Source organism: Colossoma macropomum, unplaced genomic scaffold (assembly GCF_904425465.1).
Source record: "Colossoma macropomum unplaced genomic scaffold, Colossoma_macropomum, whole genome shotgun sequence".
NCBI classification, from domain to species: domain Eukaryota; kingdom Metazoa; phylum Chordata; class Actinopteri; order Characiformes; family Serrasalmidae; genus Colossoma; species Colossoma macropomum.
This window is the reverse complement of record NW_023494795.1, coordinates 4,440,137-4,456,343: the sequence shown is the minus strand read 5'-3', so window position 1 is coordinate 4,456,343 and position 16,207 is coordinate 4,440,137. Positions and strand designations below refer to the sequence as shown.

At 40.4% G+C, this 16,207-nt stretch overlaps 1 protein-coding gene across 1 annotated transcript in view; it reads left to right on the top strand.

Moving 5' to 3' along the window:
- ncoa1 (nuclear receptor coactivator 1) overlaps positions 1-16,207 on the top strand; it is a 63,766-nt gene that overhangs the window by 15,106 nt on the left and 32,453 nt on the right. The window contains exon 3 of the mRNA XM_036581237.1: positions 2,091-2,257. Within this exon, the coding sequence (XP_036437130.1) occupies positions 2,091-2,257 (167 nt within the window). The remainder of the gene's footprint in view (positions 1-2,090; positions 2,258-16,207) is intronic.

The following is a 16,207-nucleotide window of genomic DNA, read 5'->3' as shown; positions in this document are numbered from 1 at the left end:
ACTGATGCATTAGCGGCTCATGTGTTGTTGTCTAATAAGGCTCAAGGGAGCTTGGAGGTGCGGATGCTTTTATTCAGTTCCAATGTGTATGAAACAGGCTGCTGTTATGTCGCTGAATACTGTGTAGAATTTTGCAGAGAATGTTGTGGTACTGTGGAGCTGGTTGCTTGCTTGAGATTGTATATACTCTCCTTAGAAAGAGGTTTGCTGTTGTCTTATTTAGACGATTAAGGTTCAGGGCAAGCATTGCTCAGAGAGCCTATTCCCTCGCAACACAACTTAAATATAGAATCATGAGGGTCCAGATATGAGGGGTGCTTTAATGCAAACCATAGTAAGAGGATTGATGGAACGGTGAAAATGCCTAATGATAACTTGCACAATAGCAAGTAGTGGCCACTAACTTCCCCTGAAGGATTCCCCTGCTGTGTTTCCCTTCATACTTTAGGGTAGGGGTGTTGCAGTTTAGTCCTGGAGGGTGGTGCCCAGCATGGTTCGGTTGTTTACTTGCTGAAACCCAGCTGATTCAGCTCATCTGTTATTTGTCAGGTTAAATGGGTGTGAATAGGGAAATCACTAAACAGTGCTGGACACTAGCCCTCCAGGACCTGTCCCTGCTTTAGTTCCCTAAATGTTTGTTCCTTGACTTGGGACTAGTTTCTGTTAACCTTCATGGTAAACGTTACAGATCTTTAGATTGTAAGAGTTGTAACTGTCAAATATTGAATATTGTATCAAATATTTTTTTGAAGAAAACCTTAAATCTCCATTTTTGTTTTTTCATTTATTAACATAATTTGAAAATATCCATTGTCCTTTACATTGTAAATTTCATGATGAATGGACTAACAGACTAAGGGAAATTACCCAAAATTACTTGGAAAAAGTCTGGTTCCATTGACTTATATATATATATATAATGTAAGTCAATGGAACCAGACTTTCTCCAAGCAATGTTGGATTATATATATATGAAATTGAATTCTGTTCTGATTGGCTGCCTTTTATTGTGCCTTACTCAAAAACACTCCTTATAACTTCATTGTGAATGGGTGGAGCTAAATGGCTCCCGGTCTTGGAGAACTCCCACGCTGCAAAATTTAGCACCACCTCAAATCTAGCACATCTGATCCAGATACTGAAGAAATTCAGGGACATCTGAGTATTAGAGCCAGGTGTGTTGGATCTGAACCCTCCAGAGTGATAGACCTCCAGGACAGGGGTTGGACATCCTTGGTTCACATAATACATTTAATGTTTATATTTAAAAACCTAATTTTCCATAATGTGGGCTCCTTAATAACTGAATAAAAAATTATTGTTGCCTTTATTTTTATGCGTAGTCAGGTTCTTATTCTTCTTAGTATTATTATTCTATAAATTCTGTTCATTTTTTTTTATAAATAATGCCCAAGTGAAATATTACTTGATGATGATAATAAAAAAGAAAGAAAAGAGTGGAAAAAAAAGATTCCTGATAATTATTTTCATAGCAAGTTGCTATAATGCTAAACTGAGGATCTGGCCCAATCTGGCAACCCTAATCAGTTCTTGGCTCTGTGTGAACAGCAAAAAGTGGTGCAAGAAAGCAGCATAAGTCTCCTGAGTCTTTTGAACCTTCATCTAAAAAACAAAAACAACTTTTAGTGAGCTCTTACTTATAAACAGAGAAGTGATGAGGGGTTTTAAATCGCTGGCTTTACCCAAAGGCTTTAATGGCCAATGAAGTCCAGTCTCAATAATTTTTCTAGTGCAGCCCAAACCTTTCATGTATTCTCTGTATTAGGTGCATTTGAGAACATGCTAGATAGCTAGCTAGCAGTCTGGAGCAGTGGGAAACTTGCTTGGACTGACTCTGGAGTTAAGACCAGTAATATCAACTGTGTGCTGCTGGTGACAAGATAGTGTTTGGGTTCTTAAACAAATAACAGAAGCGCTTGAGTTTATAAAAGAAGTAAATTTACGTGTTATTAAAATGACTTTTTAATTCTTTAATATGCTCATTATTGAACTAAGGGGTTAAACGTCTCTCTCTCTCTCTCTCTCTCTCTCTCTCTCTCTCTCTCTCTCTCTCTCTCTCTCTCTCTCAGTGTGGAGAAGCGGCGTCGGGAGCTGGAGTGCCGCTACATCGACGAGCTGGCCGAGCTCCTGTCAGCCAACATGTGTGACCTCGCCAGCCTGAGTGTGAAGCCGGACAAATGCCACATCCTCAAGAGCACGGTGGACCAGATCCAGCAGATCAAACGCCGCGAGCAGGGTAAGCAGCTCACGCCAAATCCCTCTCCTGTTGGGTGACCGCGCAAGCCAGGCTGCGGCATTCCGCTGTGAGAGCCAAATCCGGGCATCAGAGACCAGGTGAATGAACCCCTCGGGCCCTTCAAGACCGGCAATTAGGAGTCTGTTCGGATTTGAGCGAACAAGCAATGCATGATGGAGAGCTTCTCAAGAGTTTCTCAGAATCTCTCCTGGTTTTTATTTGTGGCTATTGAAACTGTTGAGAAATGGAAAAGTGCCCCCCCCACCACCCCCCAACTTTATTGAGTAGTGTTACACTAATTCTGGTTAACCATTTCAGAGCTGCCAACTTCAGTACTTGTGTGACTAGGGTTGTTTTCTTTGCCTTTCTTTGGATTGCAGGTGTCGACATAGAGAGGTGTTGCTTATTTGCTTGGGTCTGTTTTAATGAGTAACTGGTCAGGGCTCTTAAGAGAAGCAGTAAATTGATAAGAGGATGAATTTACACCCCCTATTTCAGGCTTTTGTCCCTCTCTAGACCAATTGCTGAGGATTTAGTCTAAGGCCCATGTGTGGAACTCAAGGCCCACAGGCAAGATCAGGCCCACGACACAATCCTATCCGGCCCACAAAGGTATTTTAATTTTCTGTTAATATTAGTTTGTTTTACAATGCGCTGCAATACAGTCCCCAGCATGCACTGCAATGTAAAGTGCGCTCTGACTCTCCAACATCAACAGCAATCTATGGGGACAGCGGTTACACTGCGATTCTACACAACTCCATGCAATTCTTGTTTTTGAGACCTTCTAGCTGCTTCACGTTGCCAGACAGGTTCTATGTAAGTGATGTTTAGATTCAACAGGTCTGACAGTAATGAGGCCTGGGTGTGGTGGTGAAATTGAACCCAGTAGTCAATTGAATTCGGTTAACTGATTGATTTAGTAGCAGGGGGCAGTTACTTTATCACACAGGGCCAGGTACAGCCGAACAGCATGTTTTGTTCAATAAATGAGATCATCGTTTAAAAACAGCTCTTTGTGTTTACTTAAATTATCTTTGTCTCATAATAAAAGCAGTTATGTGATTTGAGTCATACTCAGTCATATTTACCCAGATTTTTCATGGTAGTGAAACTATATAAGCAAAAAAATGCTAATTCTGCTTGCATACATGATAACAACATCAGAATTAGCTACATGGCTAACAGTTAAACAAACTCATGGTGTCTTCTTTTATTAATGCATTTACTGCTTTCTTTTATAGACGCTTGTTTGTCTTAACCCAGCTCACCTGTTTATTAAGATTAAGTTAAGTGACCCTTATTAGTCCCACAACGGGAAACTTCAACCCATCCGTGCAGCTGCTATAAAATGTAAATTTACACCATCGTTAGCTCGATGCTAACCTTTCAAGCTGAAAATGTCATTGAAACACTAGCACCATTTTAGTGGTAGCAAACTGCTAAACAAACTGCATTAAGCATTGCTGTCTTATGACATGTTTGCGTGGCACATATTTATGATTGGTTTTTAATTCAGTGACACTTGAGGGATCGAAGATTCCTTTATGCACAAACATTTTTCTGGATTCCCTGAATCTTTTGCTCATATGGTGCATTGTGGAGGGTGAAATACCTTTTATTTAAAAAAACAAACAAACCCTAGTTGAATTATTTGCTGATGCATTTTTGGCATTTTTGGCAAAGTGACTTGCCTTGACGCATCCTTGCTCATTAAGGACCTTTCTTGGATGCTTCTTTGATGTTCAAGCATAAATGCATCACCTTTTTAAGATGTCTTTTGAACATTTTACAATGTTTCTAGTCTTAAATTGTCCCTCTCTACACTTTTCTTTGTTGAAAAAAGTAAAACATTACATATCTTGTCTTTGTACTATTTTTATCTAAATGCAGGTCAAAATAGATTTATATCATTGTTTTCTGTTTTTATTTGCATTTTACCCTTTGTCCCAACTTTTTTGGAGAACATATATATATATATATAGTTTTAAATATCTATATATTAAAAATATTTAGCAATATAGGTATATGTCGCTGTTGTCAGAAGAAAACCTCATATCTCCAAAATGGTAACTTTACAGGAGAAGGAAAAAACCTACTTTACTTTTAATGCAAGTCAATGGAACCAGATTTTTTTTCCGTGTCATTTTGGGCCGTTTCTTTTAGTAATGAAATTAACACACAATGTGCAGAGCAACAGACATTTTCAAATTCTGTCATGACCTGAAAAATGACAAAAATGGACTTCCAACAGCTTCCGACAGCAGCTATATATATTGTGTGTGTGTGTGTGTGTGTGTGTGTGTGTATATAGACACTCAGACATGCTCACACAAAGACACACATTTGGTTTAATTTGGCAAAGTGATGTTTGATTTATTTGTTTTTTTTAAGCTGTTTAGGTGATGCTGGGGTACTATACTAAAATATCAGCATTCAATAAGTGTTGCATTTCTCCACAATGCTTATGCAGGTGGATCTAGTCACAATTTCCATATTATGTTATGAATGTTTATGAATCAGCATTGGCACATGTCTACATGAACAGCATCATAAAGCTGTGTCAGCCCACAATTCCCCAGTCAGTGCGTCCCTGATCATTGCTTTCAAACTCACTGTTTAATTTTAAATAACACAGTGAATTTCGGTGTAGGGGTGGAATGCATACCAGTGTAAAAGTAAATACCAGTGTGATGTTCTCCCAGGGGTTTTGCCATACCATGGGTACCTTGACAAGCCCAAAAACAATGAACCGCAGTCAGCACCACACCCACGACAAACTAAACATCAGCATGAACCGCTTGAATAACTCTACTAAACTCGACAAAGGGATGTTTTAAACAAAACGGCACCGCTGAGTGCTGCTTGCAGTCGCTCCTACGTTAGTCAGTAGTCAGCGTGCCGCAGGCATGAAGCATCATAAAGACATTCCTTTTTGCAGACCACACCGTACGGTGTCCGCACAGACTTTTACTTTGAGATACTTTCCATTTTTACTCTTTTGTTTGACTCTCTTGGTCAAAACATGGCTGTTGAGCATGACAAAGAAGAACGAATCAGCTCATAAAACCCATCCGGGAGGCGGGGGTGAACTTTGTGATACACTTAGGCAGTTCGCTGTTCAATGCTTGCTTTGTTAGATACAGCAAACAGTGAAATGTTATTTTAGACACCAGCTACAAGGTGCGAAATGGAATTGAAGTAGAGTGAAAAGGTAAAAACAAATATGACGAGAGGCTGCAGAAGGGAATGACTACAAACTGCTTCCATACAAGGGGACCTAAGAAGCTAATAGATTGTGTGGTAGTATTTACACAATGAATACCTTTCGGTTGAAAACTCTCACAGAAAATGTTTTAAGAATAGGGATTGTATTAGTTTTTAACTTTAAGGAACTTATAAAAATTGCTGTTAAGATAATAAGAAGAATAATGGGAACAGTAACTATAGTAATAACAATAATAATCATTATTGTTGCAGTGTTTTTATTGTTATTGTTACTATTATAAATGTAATAACTTCTTTGATATTTTGACATCATATCATTATTGTAAGAATAGTAGAAAGTATGTGATGGTATGAGTTTATATGATAGGGCATGTCGCTCTCTTTCTTTGGTGAAGTGAAAAGAAACATTTGACCAAAAACTCCAGCCTTGGCCAACAATGAATGATGGTAGGAACCGTTAAGCAGGTTTGCTTTGGCATAATTCCAGTTGGTGGCAGGTCTTGTCACTTTCATTTCTTCTAAGCAAAATTTGCATTTGTGGTTATGCTATTGTTTTAAATACAACCCCAATTCCAAAAAAGTTTGGAAAAGGTAGATAAATGAAAATACAAACAGAATGCAATGATTTTGCAAATCTCATAGACCCATATAGGCCCATATTTTATTCACAACAAAACAAAGAACACATTTCAGATGTTGAAAATGAGACTTTTTACCAATTCATGAAAAACAGTAACTTATTTAGAACTTAATGGCAGCAGTGTATCTGAACAAAGTTGGGTCAGGGGCAACAAAAGGCTGGAAAAGTTAGTGGTACTAATAAAAAAACAGCTGGAGGAGCAATTTGCAACTAACTCACATGACTGAGTATAAAAAGAGCATTTTAGAGAGGCAGAGTCTCTCAGAAGCAAAGAAGGGCAGAGGTTCCCTCTAAAAGTGTGTCTAAAAATTGTGGAACAATTTCAGAAAAATGTTCCTCAACGTAAAATTACGAAGTACATAATATCAAAAGATTCAGAGAATCTGGAGAAATCCCTGTACACAAGGGACAAGGCCGACAGTCAATATTGGATGCTCGTGATCTTTGGGCCCTCAGGTGGCGCTGCATTAAAAACAGGCCTGGCTCCCGAGTGGCGCAACCGTCTAAGCGTTGGCCCTATCATCAGGAGATCGCGAGTTCGATCCCTGGTGATGCTGCAGCCGTCCGTAGCCGGGAGTCCGAGAGAGCACAATTGGCCTCGCTCTCTCTGGGTGGGTGGGATGGCCCCTCCTTCTCCCCCCATCACTCAGCGCGATGCTAGTCAGCGCAGGCGTCTGTTAGCTGACGTAACAGATCTGGCGGTTGGCGCTTTCCTCCGAGCGCGTTCGGCTGTCCAGTGACGTTGCGTGAGCGGCAGTTCGAAAAGAAGCGGTGGTTGGCTTCACAGGTCTCGGAGGAAGCCTGTGTTAGCCTTCACCCTCCTAGCGTTGATAGCATCGTGTGATTGGGGGAGTCCTAACTAGCGGGTGGAATTGGAGACGACTAAATTGGGGAGAAAAATCGGGTAAAATTTAAAACAAAAAAAAAAAACAGGCCTGATTCTGTACTGGAAATCACTGCAGGGGCTCAGAAACACTTCCAGAAATCAGTGTCTGTGAACAGAGTTTGCTGTACAGTCCACAAATGCAAGTTAAAAAAAAAAAACAAAAAACAAAAAAACAATCCAGAAACGCCACCGTCTTCTCTGGGCCAAAGCTCATTTAAAATGGACTGAGGCAAAATGGAAAACTGTTTTGTGGTCAGATGAATCAAAATTTCGAGAAAAGGGACTCGAGAAGAGGGACCATCCAGCTTGTTATCAGCCCACAGTTCAAAAGCCTGCAACTCTGATGGTCTGGGGTTGTATTAGTGCCTATGGTGTGGGCAGCTTACACATCTAGAAAGGCACCTTCAATGCTGAACAGTATATAGAGGTTTTAGAACAGCACATGCTCCCATCCAGACAGTGTCTCTTTCAGGGAAAGCCTTCATATTTCAGCAAGGCAATGCTAAACCACACACTGCATCCATCCCAACAGCATGGCTTCACTGAAGAACAGTCCAGGTGTTGAACTGGCCTGCCTGAAGTCCAGACCTTTCACCAATAGAAAACATTTGGTGCATCATGAAACGAAAAATCTGGCAAAGAAGACTCAGGACTGTTGGGCAGCTAGAATCCTACATCAGACAAGAATGGGACAACATTCCTCTCCCAAAACTCCAGCAGTAGGGGACGCTACACAATGGTAGACACAGTCCCATCCCAACTTTTTTGAGATGCGTTGCTGCCGTCAAGTTCTGAATGAGTTGATATTTTTCATGAAATGGTACAACGTCTCACTTTCAACATCTGATATGTGTTCTATGCTCTATTGTGAATAAAAAATGGTTCTATTAGATTTGCAGATCATTGCATTCTGTTTACATTTATTTACATTTTACACAGTGTCCCAACTTTTTTGGGAAACAAAAACTTGTACTTGATCATAGGAGAGAAGACTGTAGCCCAGAGGTCACTAATAGGCGGACTGCAGTCTGAGTCCGGACCCAGACGCTGTCCTATGCGGACCTGGACCTATAACCGATAAACTATGGAGAATTATTTAATTTTGACCAGGTGGTCCTATTTTAATCAGCGAAACTTTTCTAGCCTTTAGGGTAGCTTTAACAGCCCGGGAGACTCACCGGCCAATCGCATGCATTGTAAAAATCACACGTGACGCTATTCAGCCAATCAGATCTGTGCATTACGATGAGCACTGAGACTCGAGTGAGTGACGCACACAGGGGAGGGACAAGGCAAGTAACAGCAGTCAGAGAAGAAAGTGAGTCAGAGGGAAGTTATTTTACATAGCGTGATCTAAAAAGAGAAAACTGTCAATAAATGTTGAAATATGACTGAATTGTACTTTATTTGATTGGACATTCAGTTGTTGACTGTATAAGATGTTGATATACCTACTAGGCTACTTCAGTAAACAGTATATGGCACCGAATCATAATGCAAGTTAGACATGATGATGTTCCGGACCTTGAATTGTAATTAAATACACCTGCTTTAGCCTGTAGCCTGATTAAAGGATCATTTCGAGCTCTGTGCATTGAGTGATATACACCGTTATGAAGCCTTGTGGATGTGACTGACTGATGCCTTGTTAGGAATCCGCCTAGATGTTTTTTGGTGTAATTATTAATTCACTAGGCTGATAAATAATGCATTCTGCTCATTTCAGAGGGGAATATGAATCTGCCAGGATAATAACGCGCGACGTGACGAATGACCAAATGAATAGATGCGTAGCACATAATTCAGCGCATGGTTTATTATTATTTTCCTTATCTGTCTTCAGTTACTAAGCAGCGTATTCTATATCTTAGAGTTGTAGTTGGACCGTTTCCCATAGGAGTCAGTGAATTAAGTCATGACATCATTGCTCAGGCACAAGTACTGTGAGGTAATTCTGTTTGTGTGTGATCTCCGTGTTGTCTTTAACACATGAACTGTATTGTCTGTGGTGAGTGGTGGGTATTACGGGTCTAAAAGTTGGTCATGCAGGTTGTAGCAGCAAGAAGGTTAAGGACATTTGGCAATGCCAGTATGTGGTTACTGATATGAGGCTGAAGCAAATGCCCTCTTCTGCTTTATTAGTATTGGGCTATCCCTGTTTACTAACAGATAAGACGCTAGGCTTATCAAATATTTTGCAACACAACAACGTTCACTGGTAGGACATAGTGTCTTTTTTCAGTTTGGTTTGTACATGAAGGAAAACAGCTGATTATTCTGTTGGAAATTTACCAAACAGTTTTATAACCAAGTCCAAAATATATCAGTGTGTTCATGTGTTTCACCCTTTGCCATGTTGCCCCCTTACCAAATAGCAAAAAGGTTATCTTATGGGCCCAGTCCCATTTCTTATTTTTACCCCTATGCCTTATTTTTAGTGTGTCCTCGGCCCTTGGAACCGAGTTACAACCGGTAGTGGTTGAGATCTTCCCTCTGAAATGGGACCCTCAAATAAAAAGAGCATCACTTCATTAACAGCTACCAGCGCTGCTCTGTAGGCGACCCTGCCAGTCTGCAGTGACAGCAGAGGAGGGTAAAGTTCAGCTCCTCACTGCTGGGCTTTAGTTACATTCAGGGAATCATATGCCTTCAAAGAGGGGGGCAATTATTTATTATCACCCACCACTAACTCTTCAGTGATATGAAGCTGAAGTCAGATATTCGTCAGCTTCTCGTTAGAATTTTCCCGTTCCACCTTAAATGGAGCAGCAGTTACATTCTGGCGCTTCAGGCGTCAGAACTGCTGGACTATTTAAGGTGGAACGGGAAAGTTAGCTAGCTAGCTAGCTACGAGACATTAGCATGCTAGTAGCGATTTTTTTATGAAGAAAACGACCGTAATACATTGAAACAATGTTAAACTAAGATAATACAGTGGTTATCGTCATTTTTAACAGAGAAAATTCTCACATTTGTGGGTTTCTTTGGTCTCTTGTTCAGCCATCTTGGCAGTTTTTTTCCTTTTTTCTCGTAACACTCAGTTTGGAGTCTCTGAAAAACCTCCGTTTGGAGGGTCATGTAGCCCCAACACTTTGCCCTGCCTCTCTATCTCAACACGAATTGAGACACCCTACCCCTAGACGTGAACGTGCAAAACAGAGAGCTAAGGGCTGAGTGGGTAGGGGTGAGGGGTGAAATGGGATTGGGCCATGAACTGTAGTAACAGTGAATGATATAAGCTGGAAATTGATTTTCAGCTCTGAATGAGCTCTTGGTTCGATTTTGTACAAAGACAGCATTGGCAAAGCCCAGCCGTGCTCCTCTCAGCGCTTCTCTATGGTTAAACATTTTCCAAGAATAACCCACAGGGACCTTGGGATTGAGTAAAGTACTTGTGACTCTAGTTCTCCTCCTTATCAGTAATAATGTTTTGTCGCAAGTTTATTAATTAAGCTCGACCTCACGACTCCTGTCGACTCATTGTCATGACTATTTGTACTAACTGTTAGGCTATTTGTGGAGTTGTGATGTTTTTATTTTGAACGGGCAGAGAAAGAATGATATATATATTGGCCTCTGTTTGATTTGGGTGTTGGGCGGATGTCAGATCTGCCCAATAACCAGTCAGAGTTAGCAATTTGTGTATATCAGCTACTCCTGTTCCTCTCCCTCACATCATCATCATCATTCTTTATTTAAGCTCGGGTTTACATTGAGGAGGGCCCTCATTTACAGTGTAGCCAAGAGCCACAGGAAGAGTAAAAAAAAAAAACATATAATAAATTAAGATTTGTTAAAATAAAGATTCCAAAGTGAAAATAAAATAATAAAAGAAAATGTTTAAAAACAATAAAGAAATACACAACAATAAAGAAATTTTATATAATAATAATAATAATAATAATAAATAGTAAAATAATTTAAAAAATAATAATAGTACGTAAAATGGAAAAATGAAGATAAAAATAAATAGATAGATGAAATATTCAACTAAAACAAACTAAACAAAATTTTAAAAGCCCTACGAAAAATGAGTGAGTCAAGCTTTAGAGTACCTTGTACCTTGTTCCAGCTCACTGGTGCACCGGAGCTGAAGGCGGTTTTACCAGCCCAGTAAAAACTCGGGGAACCTCCAGTGAAATAAAATCACCTGAGCAGGTTTTGTAACGTCACATGAAAAGTTCCCAACAGTTGGTTATTTACACTTTCCTAAATTTAACTGTGCTTTTTATGAGTATTTATTACACTGTTGTTTGTAGCAGAGCTAGATGCTGCTGTCTAATTGCGTTCCTATAAGCAATCAACATATATGAGCGTGCAGTAGTTAGTGATTTAACTGTAGGAGTCAAAATGATACGTTGGTTTAGTATTATGTTAGCTACCTCCCTTCTCACTTCAAGGCTCACAGTATTGCCCTACAGTTGTATTCATATGTCTTGTATATAACACTGCTAAACGCTTATTCTGCAGCATGTTTTATATTTTCTCTGTTAAAACAAAATTGTAAACATTTGAAACCAATGGAGCATTCAGACAGCATGGAGAGGTACTAAAAGTCATGAAATGCCTACGTTCACATTACCAGGTTGAAGTAGCACAAATCCGATTTTTTTGCCCTAATGTGACACAGATCTGACGTTTTCGGGGCTGTGTGGACACAAATCTGATGTTTTCAAAACATTTTGCTCAAATCCGATCTCTCTGACACGATGGTTCACACTCGTTTAGGTAAGTGATTCAAATCTGTCATTAATGTGAACGAACCGGCGTCCTGAAATGACCCTCATGAGCACATCCTACTCAGTAACGTCATGTGAATGAATCACGTTCATCATCAGCACAAACTAACGAGCAGAACGAGCTTCGCTGAAGATCATTAACTCTGATCAGCTCTCAGCTTCATTATTAGAGCAAGACGAAGGAGAAAAAGGAGAGATGAGCTGCTTTTCCACCGTTTACAGACTTTAACTTCTGTTCGGCGCTGCTGCCATGGTAACGCTGAATGATGGCGAGCGTGCAGTGGAAAAAAAGCACATGAATTCCGATCTGAGCGTCACATTAAGGTCGCATGGCCACGGATCGGATACGTATCCGATCTAGGACCACATATGAAAGTGGCTCAGGTCGGAACTGAAACGATCAGATTTGTGTCCACACAGCACTGAAAACATCAGATCTGAGTCAAATTAGGGCAAAAAATCAGATGAGTGCCACTTCAGCCTGGTAATGTGAACGTAGCCTAAGTCACTCAGCATTCTTGAACTGGAATTGCTAATAATACAGTTTATGGAGAATCTGAAAGTATGTTTTCAGTATTTTCTAATTTGGGTGTCAGTAGTACTGGGTAAGATACTGTCCTGACTAGTTTTCCAGTATTGATGTTGCGTAACAGTTTTGGTTTGTTGTTTTATTAGTTGTAAATTAGTTGTTTATTAATTTGTATGATAAGATAAAATAAAATAATCCTTTATTAGTCCCACAATGGGGAAATTCTCAGTGCTACAGCAGCAAAGGGACAGTAAGACACTCAAGAAAAGAAAAGAAGTACCAAGAAGAGAATTAACAAGCGAGTAATTAACCTTGTTAGTTACTTTATAGACAATATGTAGTACTAAAAGTAAAAACCTAAACTCTATCCTTCACAAAAAGTAACAATATTAAAAACTATAAATAAATAAAAGCGAAAATGTTTCCATTCATTTTTTTTTATTCAAGAAGTTATTTAACCACAACTCATCAGTATTCATTAATATTCTGTTATTCAGTATCAGGAAACCAAGCAGACAACATGTATTTCTTCAGTTCGGCAGTTAATTAATTTCACATTTTTTAGCTTTTAGTTTCTGTGCCTTCATTACAGCTTCTGTTCTTTACAGGAGAAATGTGGGGATATTTTTCCACACCTCCAAAGTTCAGTCTTAGAAATTGGTTGCATTTTCTGCTTCTTACAATCCAAGTACAGTGATGTTGGAATCTGGGCTCTGGGGTGGTCAGTCCATTGTTCTGAAAACACCAGCAGCTTCTTTCTTTTTCCTTTTTGTCTGTTTTCTATTCTTGACAGCTACACATCCTTTCAGACTCAGTGTTGTGTTGCTTCTCACAGTGGAAGGATGGACAGAAACACCTGTGGATGTTTTCAGATCTGAAGCAGCTTGATTTTCTCCTCTCTCTCTTAAAGATGAAAGCTTTATCTGATGGGGACAGTTTTGGTGGTCTTGTTTTTTCAGTTATTTTCCTTTGATTTTCATTATGTAAGTAAATAATCTAATCTAATCTCCTGGGAAATATCTCCTGAAAACATCCACTGAATGGTCATTTTGACCAGAAGTTAAATAAATTAAGGCTAATTTGTACGTTATTTGCTTCAGGTACTTCAGATTGTTTTGAAAGAACAGTTCAAAAATAGTTAAAAACTATATAAAATGCATGTTTCATTTCTGATTTTTCAAATCTGATTTTAATGCCAGGTTTGTAAGACATTCTTTAAGCATAGAATGTGCTGTTTTTATTGTGCCGTTTTCGATCAATTGTAATAATTGTGCTGTTTTCGATCAAATGAATGCTAGAGTAGCATTCAATGATGTAAGCCTATTAATCTGACACTGCAAAGCCGTAATAAATTTGGAAAATACTGCGAAGCTGAATTGTATCAGTACCACCTGTCACTACTTTTTTGGATTTACAGCAGGAGGAGGTTTAGACTTGCAGTATGGCTCCCTGTAATAGGTGGCATTGAAAACAGATGAGTTCATATAGGCTCTGCTTTGTTTTCGTTTTGCTCATAGCTGGATGAGGTCAGGTCGAGGCCTGCGAAACTGTTTGGCTGCCCGGCAGACGAATGTGACTCGACCTGGTGCAACAGAGTGAAACGCTCAGGGGTCATCACGCTCGCTTCGTTTCTCTGGTGTGTCATTCAGGACTCTGGCCATCTTTTCTGTTTTCGTTTCAAGCCCTCGCCCTGTGATGGTTTGGTGTGGGGGGGGGGCAGTGGAGGGGGGCCCACAGGGGCGTGTGAGAGAGCGACCAATGGCTGTGCTCCTCTGCCCCCTGACCTTGTGCAAGAGAGGGGCCTCTCGCTGGCCCTGCTTCCTTTCTCTCAGAGCAAACGAGCAAGAGAGAGAAAGAGAGAAATGGGGAGTGGGGGGAGGTCGGGGGGGCGGTTTGAGAGCAAAACAGGAACTTGCCACCCCTCCGCTCCTATCTCCAGCCCAGGGTGGTGTCAGCGTTGTTAGACAAGGGCAGGTTCTGGGCTCTATTGCCTTCCCTCAAACACGCCAGATGTGGGGCAGCAGCCTTTACAGGGGGCGAAAATAGTGCAGTAGTATCTTTCCCTTGGATCACTGCGCGAGACACAGCGCTCTACGCAACCTCACTGGCATTAGACTGTAATGGGTTAGCGTGCTGTCTGCCGCTGGGTACAACTGCACTCACTCTACTGAAACACCAGCTAATTCCAAAGAATCAGCAGCGTCCGACTCATATCTGTAACGGGAATCGCTCATCCACGTTTTGAATGTGCTGGAAATCGGGCTAATTGGTATTGATCCTGGCCTGCTTTTTCTACCCTTGGTTGAAAGGCTGGTCACTGCCACTGGACAGCAGCATGAGCCTTCAAATGAAAAATGTCATCATGACATCTCTGATGGAGGGTACATCAAAGTCGTTGTATGCATTTCGAGCTACTGCTCTCTAGCCATTGCACGTTTCGCTCAGACCTCTTTAAAGTTGGGTGATAGGACAGTATATCAATATTCTGACAAATTACTATCATAATCTTTCATAAGCATATTGTACATTTGAGAACAAAACAAAATAATTGTGCTGTTTTCGATCAATTGTACAGCAATGCTGGTCAGTTCCAGTTAGTAAAAAACAATATCTTGTGATTAGAGCCTGAGGAGTATATCGATTTAGACGGAGTACATATTTTTTAGTACTCACTGTACCAGGTCTGATACCATACTGAGTAAAAAAGTGAGTTTAAAGTGAAATTTATAATCCTGTACCCCTGTATAATTTTAAGTCCACTGATTTGTAACCGGTCATTCAGAGTGGTTTTATTTCTGGAGGAACTCAGAATTATTCACAGTGGTGGTGCTGGGAATCAGATGTCTTAGGAGTTTAATTCCTCCAAAAGCTCCCTCACAGCTATAGATAGTATTCAGTTGACACACTTGTCGCTGCTCCCATATTGTTGACATACGCCAGTCAACGAGACAGTGACAGTGTAGGGCCACTGTTTGTGCACCGTTAGTTAATAAAGCATCCTGACAGTTAAAATATAGCCGTTGTGCGCTGCATGCTTAAAGGTAGTTGGAACAACAGCAATAAAAAACAAAATGAATTGGGTTTTATAGCATCCTGGCTGGCTAACATCGTAAGGGGAAAGAGGCTGAAGAGATGATCCAGCGAAGGAGAAATCTTTGGATAATAACCAGGAAAAACTCTCAGCCGTCTCCCGTTAACAAAGTTAGCTCTCCTGATTTTGTCACAGCTAACATAGACAGTTAGGTGAATGAAGGATGCTGTAGTTTTGTCCTTGATCATTTTTGAGTGTGGAAAATTGTCTGTGGTTTAGCTGTACGATTAAAACTGATATGGCAGAATGTTAGCAGGGCTCATGTAACGTAAGCTAACCTCAGGTTAAGGCTGGGCGTACACAGATTTCTGAAACGGAGAGCTTCACACACGTAACGTCAGTTTTTCACTGAAGTCTTTTTGTCGTGAGGCGCTGAGACTAGACAACAAGACAAAGAGAGAGAATGACACACACAACGAATAAGAGCTCAAACTCCCAGATCTCCTCAGATCACATGACACAAACAGAGCTAAACTTACTGGACCTGTTTGTGCTTTTATGCTTAGTGAAAGCGCAAACTGGGGATTGATATGTGGTGAGAAATGCTGACATCACAGTAGAGCTGGAGAAATATTTCACTACAAACTGGCAGCTGAGCTGAAACGGTAAAGACAGTGACCTGATCTGGATCCAACGTTATAATATGATATCGGATCTTATCTGACTGTGTTTTACGCTCAGCTCCTCTGTCTGTGCTGTTCATGTGCGCCTCTTCACCTTTCTCTCCGCTCTTCTAGCTCTCTGATTGGCTGTTTGAATCACTCGTTGCGTTCATCCCTGACCTTTTCACACTACAAGGCTTATGAACGTTTTAAGTCGTAAATATCAAACATGTTT